Here is an 11,867-nt window from a genome sequence, read left to right as displayed (position 1 = left end):
CTGCTTTAGAATACGTCCAATTCGGAATACGTCCTGTTTGGACGAAACAAATTTTGCTCGGTATACGACTTTTGTTTGGTATATGACTTAATTCAATTATACACGCCATCAATGAACAAGTAGCACTATCGGTGTACTACACTAGACTAGACGTTCGTGGTGCCACGGTCTATAACTTTGTTAAATTTCTTCTGATTTTAATTCGTAAGTAACATTTTATTAAATGCAGTGTGTAGCGTCTATGTAATCCAAAACGAGTTGGTAGACGAACGGACAGCAATTGGTTAGAAAACGTACGTTTTATTTAAAAAATTCCTAATTCATATGCATTTCGGGTTGGCTTAAATTCCCAATCTCTCTTCAGTGCTGTTAATAAATACAGTGGAACCTCGGTATACGTCTGCTTTAGAATACGTCCAATTCGGAATACGTCCTGTTTGGACGAAACAAATTTTGCTCGGTATACGACTTTTGTTTGGTATACGATTTAATTCAATTATACACTCCATCTATGAGCAAGTAGCACTATTGGTGTATTAGACCAGACTAGACGTTCGCGGTGCCAGTTTATAACTTTGTTAAATTTCTTTTTATTTTAATTTGTAAGTAAAATGTTATTATTTTTTATTAACCATGAATTGCAAAAAGGCAACAGAAAAAAAATGACTAAAATCACAATGGAACTGAAAAAAGAGATTGTTGAGAAATATGAAGGTGGCATGCGTGTTCGAGATTTAACTGTTGCATATCATATTCCGAGAACGACGATACCAACAATCGTGAAAAATAAAGATATTATTAAATATGCTAAAGGGGTTAAATCAATTTCTAAACAGAGATCGAAGACATTAGATAATGTTGAGAAATTGCTTTTGCTTTGGATAACTGAAAAACAATGTGCTGGCGACAGTGTATCAGAAACATTTATTTGCGAGAAAGCTAAAAAGATACATGCTGATCTCATGAAAAATCAAGCAGGAACTAGCCAGGAAAGCAAGGTGTTTCAAGCCAGCCATTTTTTTACATGAAAACGGATTAATCACTTTTACATTACTTTTAATGGGAAAGATTGGTTTGGTATACGTCCTATTCTGTATAAGTCCGAACATCAGGAACGGATTAAGGTCGTATACCGAGGTTCCACTGTAGTAGTTGCTGTTGTTATTCGAATAAAACCGATAGGCCTTTTTTTTTGAGATTTTTAAGTTAACAAAATTTATTATTGGTGTAATCTGTTTCCGGTGTGCTGATGATGATGATGTCCAATGGCAGCATTCTGATATACATCAAAATGAAACCTGACATCATCACACCGGAAATAATCCACCAAATATTAAAAGTAGACCGAATTCAACACTGATATTTTCATAAAATATATATAAGTAAATATATTCTGTAACATATAAGAATAAATATCCAAGAATGATTTTAAAAACTAAATAATATTTTCAGTAATTCCTGCCGGTATTCTTCAAAAGATGATATATGAAGAAGATCGACCTAAGTAAATAATCATCTGAAATATCTATAAAAACGTCATGTTTATTTGAATGTTTGTAAAATAATAATTTTTTTTACAGATATATCAATTTTGCAAAAGTAGGTTTCCTCTATGGACGTGAAGTGGATCGAGGTTTCGGGGATTTGGGTATTTGTTTAGAGTAATTTTATTGTAAATAAATTCCAAATTCCAAAGAAACACTTAATTATTTTCAATCAATAGGCATTTTAAGAGATAAATATGGAAATTTAAAAGACTTATGGACAGAGAAATCGAAAGATGAAGTTAAAAAAAGATCTCAATGTTTTATCGATCAATATAGTTCCTATCATTACTATAAACTGAATATAACTGTAAGTTTTCTACCTAACTTTCTTATTTTCTTCTGTAATTAAATGTATTAAGAATTTCTCTATTATGTATAAGAAATATTTTCCTGTGTTTACTTAATATAATCTTTGTTGGCCATATTGGTTCCACCTTACAAACAGTTTGGTTTTAGACAGGGCGTTATGACAAAAATATAAACTGAAGTATGTAAAGTTTATATGCAATGCTATAATTGTATGACCTGCAAGACTTATTAACTGTCATAGATGAAAATAATCTGCTTAATGACGAGGAACACGAATTACAATGTTCTTCGTTTGGCTTCACTATTAACAATGGCGCATAAATTGACTATTGAAAATAAGTTACTTGTACAATATACTAGCATTGTCTATTGAGTTAATCGTTTAATTACCTATAGGTCTTATTGAGTTCAATTATCTTATACTATATATTAATTAATTTAGCTTGATGGAGAGGAAACTTTATCAGACAACATAGCTGATAATGGTGGAATTCGTCAAGCCTATTTGGTAATTGTATATACTTAAATTAAAAACTAACTTTTTATTAATTATAATTCATAAATTTTTAATTGATTTTTGTTATTCAACTTTTAAACAAGGGTTATCAAAAATGGGTTAAAGATAACGGAAAAGAAAAATCCCTTCCAGGTCTACAAAAATACAGTCACAAACAATTATTCTTTATATCATTTGCTCAGGTAATTTTTCAAATGAATAATTAATTTAAAACTACATTTTTAATATGTATCTTTTTTTTTTAAATGTTTTAGTCGTTGTGTAGCAACGGTCAACATTTATTAGAAAAGATTAAAGCATTTGAAGGCACGAAAAGTACTACATTTCAATCCAGGTGAAATTTCATTAATCGAATTTTTGTTGAGAAATATTAAATTTAAAATCGATAATATAATTCATCTAATTTTAAAATTTAGGGTAATTGGTAGTTTGTCAAACATGAAAGAGTTTTCTGAAGTTTTCAATTGCAAACCAGGATCTGAAATGAATCCCGAAAATAAATGCGTCCTGTGGTAAAAGTATAGCACCAAATCAGAAAAGATTTTAAATATATTATTTTGTACCTTCTTATAAGAAATTGTCATTTAATATATTTTGTATACGAATATCCACCGACGTTTCCTAAGTTGTATTTCCTTTGCCATATTTTTCAGAAAATAATATTTATACAGAAAACGTTGTCGAAAAAATGTAATGTTTTATTTTTACGAACTGTGTTTCAAATGTATGGTAAAGTCACGTATATGTTATATATACAGTCGAAGTAAAACAGTAAATCACTCCAATTTAATTTCTAACAGTTTTCCCATTTCTTCCGATAGCATAAGGCATTTTTAAGTCGTATAAAAATATGACTTAAAAATTTTAGGAGCCATCTCGTCGTACTTTAGCGCAACCATTATTAAAGTTTATCTGTCAATCATGCCTATCAGTGGCCGAACAGTGGTAGTTAGTTCATCGAGGGTTCGCGACTCGCAATGGACTGGTAGAATGAAGTTTTCCGGGTTTTCTTCACGTTAGTAACACATAAGTAGGGACCAATTTCCCATAAAAAGAAGACCTTCCGGCAGATTGGCAATGTGTCGCGTTGCCGTAAACAAATAAACTGTGTGAAACAATATGTATAACGTCGTTTCAAAGGTAAAGCAAGGGGTACCTGTAGAAAGAAGAATGGAAATTGAACGAAGTTAGAAACAATTGGAAGAAGAAGGCTTGGAAAAGATTGGACAAACGCTTAGAAAATTGGGAAGAAAGTTCAATATTTTTCTTGAATATGTTCGCCAGATTCAGAAGGAACGTCTAGTGACTTTCAAGAAACAAACGTCCGCTACAGAATACAAGACTAAGCAATTCGTAAATGAAAAACACCCTTCTGCAAAGCTGAAGTGATGGAGTCTCGAAGGCGTCGAACTATTTTGATATGGTTATGAACGACTCCTATTTCACTTTCGACGGAAGTAAATGCGGAAAATCACTATTTCATCAAAAAATGGCTAAAAGTAAATCCTGAAGTCAAATTCAAACGACACAAAATTTTTGCCGATGCTTCTGGTTTGGCCGGCAGCCAGTCCAAAGAAACGTTTATGGGCCTTCATGCTATCAGTCATCAAAGAAATTTAAGGCAACAAATGCATTCAGAGAAACTTAGTGCCTTTCTTGTCGCATATCCGTTTTATTAATTTGAAAAATATTAGAGGAGAAGATGGTATTATGGAACACTGCGGGTATTATGGAACCACCCCATTTCGAACTGATAATAAAGGCGAACTGTAGCGGAATTTGGCTGAACTGAACTAGGCAGACATCCATAGCAAGGGGAAACCCGTTTTACTTCAGTTAAACAGTTGTCCGCATTTAATCAGCAAATTTGTTTTTTTCAAAATTCGCAAGTTTTGAATGCTAAGTGAATTTAANTTATTTTTACGAACTGTGTTTCAAATGTATAGTAAAGTCATGTATATGGTATATATTAAGTCGAATAGTATAGGGCATTTTTAAGTCGTATGAAAATATGACTTAAAGATAAATTACAGGAGCCATCTCGTCGTGCACAGACTATTTTAGTGCAACCATTATTAAAACAAAGTTGATCGGGCAATCATGCCTACCAGTGGCCGAATGGGTAACACCATAGCACACTGGTAGTTAGTTGGTCGAAGGTTTGCGCCTCTCAATGGGCTTGTACAATGAAGTTTTCATGTGTCGCGTTGCCGTAAACAAATAAACTGAATAACAAAAGTGTATAACGACATTTCAAGGATAGAGCAAGGGGAACCTGTAGAAAGAAGAATGGAAATTGAACGAAGTTAGAAACAATTGGAAGAAGAAGCTTTGGGAAAGATTGGACAAACGCTTAGAAAATTAGGAAGAAAGTCCAATATTTTTCTTGAATATGTTCGCCAGATTCAGAAGGAACGTATAGTGACTTTCAAGAAACAAACGTCTGTTACAGAATACAAAAATAAGCAATTCGTAAATGAAAAACACCCTTCTGCAAAGCTGAAGTGATGGAATCTCGAAGGCGTCGAACAATTTTGATATGGTTATGATCGAGTCCTATTTTACTTTTGACGGAAGTGAATGTGCCAATGAAAATCACTATTTCATCAAAGAATAGCTAAACATGACGCCTGAAGTCAAATTCAAACGACACTCAAAATTTTCGCCGATGCTTCTGGTTTGGCCGGCAGCCAGTCCAAAGAAACGTTTACGAACCTTCATGCTATCAGTCATCGAAGAAATTTATGGCAACAAATGCATTCAGAAGAATCTAGTGCCCTTCTTGTTGCATGCCCAATTAATGAGAAACTTTTATTTTAATTAATAAAAATATTGAGGTTTAATAATAAACTTACATAAAAAATTAAAATTACATTTTAAAGACAGCATTTAAATTACTATAAGTTTTAGTTAATTATTATTCACATTTTCATTGCAAGATGTTGCACTTCTTACTGCGATTCATTTTACTCCCTTTCTTGCATTTAAAAGCTTTAGAGAATTCCTTCATATTAGTTACAGTTCCTAAAATTCTGTAATCATGTTTAGTAAAAATAATATCAATTTAACATGTATTGAATTATATAAATACTATTTATTATTATTTCAAATTATTATTATAGAAATTACCTAAATTTAGACGGTGAATGATCGGACTTATCGTTTTTCCAATAATTCTCAGTCGCCTCTTCAGTTTCACACCAACTCTAAAATACAATAATTTTTCTGTAAATTACTGTAAAAATATTCAATTAAATATGATATAAATGAGTGGCATACTGTTCCAAAGGATATAAAAAACAGTTGATCGGTTGTATAGTCTTCTAAACCTACAAGAAATGGTTCCTGTCCTCGAAGACGTTCTTCTCTTTTAAAAGCCTAGTAGTACAATGTATTTAATTAATTTCACTTCATTTTTAATCGTCTTAGCTTGCATTAATAAAAGTGGAAGTAAATAATAAAACCCACTCTATAACTGATCCTAAGACCTATATGATCAGCAATATTTTGAGAAAGCGTTTTCTTGCCGTCCAACTATACAAGTAAAAATAAATACACACAATATAATAGAGAGATTGCGGCCGAAGATTTCATTTCTCAAACGTGAACGTCGAACGTCGAGCGCCACTTACAAGATAGCGGTGTTAGACGTTCGACGTTCACGTTTAAGAGATGAAAACTTCGGCCGCAACCTCGCTAATAATATGACAATAAATGATTGTTAACATATTCAATAATATAGACTACATGTTACTGTATTATTTTCTAATTCATTACCTGAATTCCAAATTTGTTCAGAGTGTAATTACCGTACTGATCTACGAGACATTGTGATCGTTTCAAATATTTTTTTTTGAAATTGTCGTTAGTCCAGTTTACCAAAACTCCACGTTTATCTCGCTGAATACCTATAAAGAAATTCATTTAGAAATAATAACTTAATTTCTATCAATACTTTTTATGGTACTTTTGTGGTCTTACCGTTTTTGTCGAATCCGTGTCCCATTTCGTGTCCTATTATCATTCCAACAGATCCGTAATTAAGGTAACTGTTAAGATATTTTAAATAACCACTAAATTTTAATTTAATACGTTATAATAAATAAAAAAATTGAAAAGAAATTCTCATAATAAATGAAAAGAGAAAAAAACTCGAAAGAACTTACTTAGGTCTTTGTTGGTTAAAAATCTTAGGATGTTTCAGAACGAATGGTAAAACTAAAAATTATAAAATATAAATTAATGAAATTATATTAAATTTTCTATTTTGCAATTTCTAATTATGTATTTAAAAGACTTACTGACTGTATTAAACCCTTTCAGATAATATGCATTCAATGTCGATGCCGATATTCCTACAAGTAAAGGCCATCTGAAAATGAACCAGAGAATTGTCAAATTTTATACAATAATATATTTCGTAATAATTTTACAAATAAATACTTCAGTCTGTTGTTTTCATTTGTAATAAATAGCAAATTTTCTCTTCGTGCAAATTGGACCAGTAACAAATAATTTTCTAACGGATTACTGGTTACTTCTGGAAACTATAAGGTTGATAAATTATAAAATAATTCAATATTTTATTCAATTCTTTACGTTTTTATTACAATAAAATACGTACACTTTTATAAAACTTCTCGATATTAGTTGGATCATTTATCCACTTCGGATAATCGTATATCACGGCCATTTCTTTTTGCTTTAAAAATTAATATTTTTATGTAGTAATACTTTCATTGTGTAAAGAATAAGCAATCAGAGAATATTCATAACTTACTTTATCTAGAAGGAACTTCTTTGTGTCCTTATCTATCCAATTTTGCTTTTTTAATATTTGTCTCAGAGATATACTTAAGTTTTCAACTATATCATTCAACTAGAATAAAATAATAATTATAAAGTGTTTTTAAATTAAAAATAAACATTATATATCTCTTACTTTTGATTGCCAAGGTTTTTTCCGTGTTATAAACATATGATCGACGGCAAAGTTAAGAGGTAACATGATTGAGTATAGACAAACTATTTTAGATCTTTCTTCGGATGTAAATTCTCTATCAGTATCGGTTTCATTAACATCTATTACACTCCTTTTCATATTGTTCGGTCTAAAATTTTCTATTAGATATTTTGAAGACTTAGGAAAATATTGTATTATTTCAACGAAAGCGTTATAGCTCAGAAAATTGGCAATCGTTCTATCAACCAAAAAAATCAATAAAACCAATGAAGATATTTTATTCAATAAAATACTTTTTGTAAGTGCTTATCTATTTACCTTTTGCTAATTGTTCCATTATTAATCATTTCTATTAAACTTATTATATAATGTGCTGATTTGACAGCAATATCATCATCTTCATTAATTGTTAGCAAATGTCCCGTGGCTCTTCTAAGAAAATCAATGAGGTCGATCTAGAACCAATTACAATCATAATAAAATTAAGCTTTTCTATAAGTTTAACTATAGCCTATATTAGGATACTTACTGAAGGTATTAACTTCTGAAAATCTCTTATTTTCGTTATCGATTCTAATTTTTCAGTGTCATCAAAATCTTCTACGTATTTCGAAATCTAAAATAAAAAATATATATCCATAGCTGAAATTTCATTTTTGTATTAATTATATACTTTAATACACTCACAGAATTTAATTTGTTTTGTAAAATGGTCAAATTTAATATATCATTATAAGCAGTTCCTCCTCTTTCAGTTGAAATCTGTCGTCCTCTGGCTTTTGCAAAATAAAATGGATATAATAATACTTTTCTTATATTCACAGCTTCTCCTCTTGAGGGTTGACTTATCTGTTTCAATAATTTACATATTTATTCTTATTAAGTTATGTTAAATTTTTAATTTATCTTTATTCAATTAAGTTACTCATAATATAATACCATTATAATATTTCTTGAAGGATTTCTGTGGTCGGTTGGCGATTGTACCTGTATCAGTGGTTCTGAATTTACTATAAGAGAAAGTTGAGAGAGTGCTTCTATCCAATCGTAATCGTCTTCGTTCCATTCGGGATTTAACATAGGAAAGCCTCCAATTTTCTCGAACAGATCCTCAAACCATTTTATCGTATCATTGTCAAAAGTCTCTAACAAAATAAATCGAAGTATAAATTCAATTACGAAAATTCCATTTTAAAAAAATGACGGATTTCAAGACACAATAAACTATTTAAAAATTTTAATGCTTAAAATGTGAGTAAGATACATTATTTAAATAAAAAAAAAACTAAGTGACTTACCGTAAGCTTTGCATGTATCATATATCTTAATAATTTTACGTTCTATTTTTGTTAGAGATTTTTCTGGAGCTTCTTCTAATATCTCTAAATAGAAAAATTATAAGTTTGCAAACATCTTTACTTAAAGTAAACGAACTTTTTCATAAATAATAACAATATTTTAGAAATAACGAAATTTGTAAATATTGTACACCACCAATTTTCCGTATCTTCGGTTCACAAGCTTTGCCTGATCAACTATATTAATAACTCAACAGTACATCTTTCACCACTTACGTTTTGCTTCATTGTTTCTTTATATCATAAACAATGTACAAACAAATTGCTTACGACATAAACAATATTAAATGTCACACAGAGCGAAATCACACTGTTCAATTGTTCTACATTAAGCTTTTCCAGTATTGACTGATGTTTACGCTTTATACAACTGCAGTGAGTGAACGAGCATTAAATGTTACCTCATCTACTGCCATTGAATTAACTACTCTTGTTATCTGACAGTAGCGGAAAATATAATTATTCTTTCATAATTCTGTCCAAACTAAAAGAAAATCGATGGTGTAACGGTACAGAAAATTAAAAAGTAATAAAATTCTTATGTTATTTAATGCAATAATTACTTATTATATCCAGCATAATTTCCATGCGGTTTGATTTAATTACATTGTCATCTAAATGCTTCCTTTTCATCCAACCATCGCATGAAAAAGAATAAAAATCTTCACAAGGATCAACTGATTTATTCATAGAATTCAAAATAACAGCAGCTGTTTGATTAAAACCATAAAATAATATCAAATATGAAGATATAATTAATACAAATTCAATGAAAACATTATAAAAATTACCGACCAGAGAGTTTGCAAGCTTCCGTTTCGCATATTTTCTTCTTAGAAGTATTGTTTTCATCTTTCGCTATAATAATTTCATTTAATTACATATCAATCACCCTTTTAAAATATACTTTTAAATTCTCTTACCTTGATTTGCTTCACGTAATAAAACTATTAACAGTAACCACATAAAACAATTCATATTTCTGAAATATTAAGTAAAATCTATTTATATATTTATTTTAATGTAATATTAAAAAATTAATAATTAATATAATTTAAATTGCAATATTTATACAATAAAATAATGCTTCTCAAATACAAAACCTGTAGTAATACTTTCATTGTGTAAAGAATAAGCAATCAGAGAATATTCATAACTTACTTTATCTAGAAGGAACTTCTTTGTGTCCTTATCTATCCAATTTTGCTTTTTTAATATTTGTCTCAGAGATATACTTAAGTTTTCAACTATATCATTCAACTAGAATAAAATAATAATTATAAAGTGTTTTTAAATTAAAAATAAACATTATACATCTCTTACTTTTGATTGCCAAGGTTTTTTTCCGTGTTATAAACATATGATCAACGGCAAAGTTAAGATGTAACATGATTGAGTATAGACAAACTATTTTAGATCTTTCTTCGGATGTAAATTCTCTATCAGTATCGGTTTCATTAACATCTATTATACTCCTTTTCATATTGTTCGGTCTAAAATTTTCTATCAGANAGTAAACGTTTCGTGTGTAATATAGATAAAATTATATCTTCATCAGAGGAAATCCTCAATTCTGAAAAAGGTTCATCTAATTTTATTCTTTGAATTTTTTCGTAAATTTATTAATAATAAATAAAGTTAAAGTACTATTTTATATTAATTTAAATACGAAAATAAGTAATTCATTTAGCATTGTTTTATGTGTTGTATTAATAATGTTGACGATTAATTAATTTAATATTAATAAATTCTTATAATGAAATCTAAATATACTTCAGAATTATGTTAAAAGTATTCAATATATCGTGTTTATTTATAATTACATAATATATATTGCATACTTTGATATGATTCAAATAGTATATAGTATTATATGCATACATACTTGCATACATATTTAATTACTTTTATGTACTGTTTAACATAAAAATAATTTTAAAAATTCCATTTTTTTTTGTGTATGAAATTCAAATGCTTTATCAAGATTTATAATCGTATATTTTTTTAGAAAAAAGAAGAATTTCCTGTATAAAAAAAGGATATCCTTTGACAAAATTAAGGCATTTTTTTCTTACATAACATCCTCTTTGGCATATTGTTCTATAATTGATCTTTTAAAATTTTTCATATAAATTATTCTTATATTTATTATATAATTTTTCCCAATCTTCAGGCTCTTCAAGCTTATTTACATTTACCTTGTAATCCACGCTGATAGCCATTTCCTTCTTATTTGCACGTATTCAACAAAATACAACTTCAGAGGCGATTTTAATTATATATTTATTGTTCATTACAAAAATCTATTATTAAATACATAAATTTAAAATTTCAATTAACAATTGTTATTACTTTTATACAAATTTTAAATTTTACAATGGAAAGTATTCAAAAATTCTTTCATTATATTCACATCTCGATGATTAAACCTTAAAAAAATAAGCAAGTACAAACATAAAAATCGTGTATAATTTAACATATTTTTCTTTAAAAACTGTTTAAATTTACCTTGAATATTGTTCTGAACTGCACCACATCTAAATATATTTAAAATTTTCTATTATTATTTTCATTGTGATGATTAAAATAAATACAGTAGACCACCCTATAAAACGGGTTCATATAGTTCAGATTCCTATATCACGGCGGAAAAATTGCGACCGTATTCGTACAAACACGCTAAAAAAAACTCGTATAATTTGGTAAAACGTCATCGCCGACTCGTGTCGCGACAGGATTGATCGAATGACCTAATCAATAGCGGATAATGTACAAACCATTGAGTTTAAAAGAGCAGTGAACCTACTAAAAACAATTTATTATTTAACGTCCATAAAAATTATATTTATATTAATGATGTCTCCAAAGTTCAGCGAATTTTTCGCAAAAAAAATAATTTATCAGGAAGCACGCGAGCGCCATTCGATGACAAGCTCCACGACGAATACAAGCTTAAGCAATAGTCGAACGGTGCACGCTCGGTAAGTAATCCTACAATTTTTTGTTTATAGCATAGTTTATATGGCTTATTCCCAAAAAATTATACGTATTTTGGAAATGTTGAATCGAATTAGTCTAGAATCGATTAATTTTATGGAAGAAAACCTTTCAAACAGCCGTAGTCCGTAAACTATGATTCCTACAAAATTGATTCATAAAGAACGGAACGTATC

The 11,867-nt window shown here is 29.2% G+C and overlaps 2 protein-coding genes across 2 annotated transcripts in view; one reads left to right on the top strand and one right to left on the bottom strand.

Annotated features, from left to right (window-relative positions):
* Positions 1–1,478: 1,478 nt before the first annotated feature.
* Positions 1,479–3,163, top strand: LOC111634753 (neprilysin-11-like). Its single transcript, XM_023379595.1, has 7 exons — positions 1,479–1,504; positions 1,581–1,648; positions 1,724–1,854; positions 2,299–2,364; positions 2,457–2,555; positions 2,628–2,707; positions 2,790–3,163. Exons 1-7 carry the CDS (start codon positions 1,479–1,481, stop codon positions 2,887–2,889), a joined length of 570 nt encoding a protein of 189 aa, XP_023235363.1. The 3' UTR covers positions 2,890–3,163.
* A 2,101-nt stretch (positions 3,164–5,264) lies between these two features.
* Positions 5,265–11,867, bottom strand: part of LOC111634750 (endothelin-converting enzyme 1-like) — an 11,541-nt gene continuing 4,938 nt past the window's right edge. The window contains exons 6-20 of the mRNA XM_023379592.1: positions 8,024–8,185; positions 7,866–7,952; positions 7,655–7,791; positions 7,316–7,574; positions 7,154–7,252; positions 6,998–7,075; positions 6,817–6,920; positions 6,675–6,745; positions 6,540–6,591; positions 6,355–6,422; positions 6,151–6,281; positions 5,842–5,907; positions 5,653–5,751; positions 5,503–5,579; positions 5,265–5,405 (exon numbers count right to left, since the gene is read on the bottom strand). Coding sequence (XP_023235360.1) covers positions 5,303–5,405; positions 5,503–5,579; positions 5,653–5,751; positions 5,842–5,907; positions 6,151–6,281; positions 6,355–6,422; positions 6,540–6,591; positions 6,675–6,745; positions 6,817–6,920; positions 6,998–7,075; positions 7,154–7,252; positions 7,316–7,574; positions 7,655–7,791; positions 7,866–7,952; positions 8,024–8,185 — 1,593 coding nt within the window. The 3' untranslated portion in view covers positions 5,265–5,302. The remainder of the gene's footprint in view (positions 5,406–5,502; positions 5,580–5,652; positions 5,752–5,841; positions 5,908–6,150; positions 6,282–6,354; positions 6,423–6,539; positions 6,592–6,674; positions 6,746–6,816; positions 6,921–6,997; positions 7,076–7,153; positions 7,253–7,315; positions 7,575–7,654; positions 7,792–7,865; positions 7,953–8,023; positions 8,186–11,867) is intronic.

This window comes from Centruroides sculpturatus, unplaced genomic scaffold, assembly GCF_000671375.1.
Source record: "Centruroides sculpturatus isolate CEXI.00-Female unplaced genomic scaffold, Cexi_2.0 scaffold462, whole genome shotgun sequence".
Classification (NCBI taxonomy): Eukaryota; Metazoa; Arthropoda; class Arachnida; order Scorpiones; family Buthidae; genus Centruroides; species Centruroides sculpturatus.
This window is presented reverse-complemented; position numbering and strand designations above follow the sequence as displayed.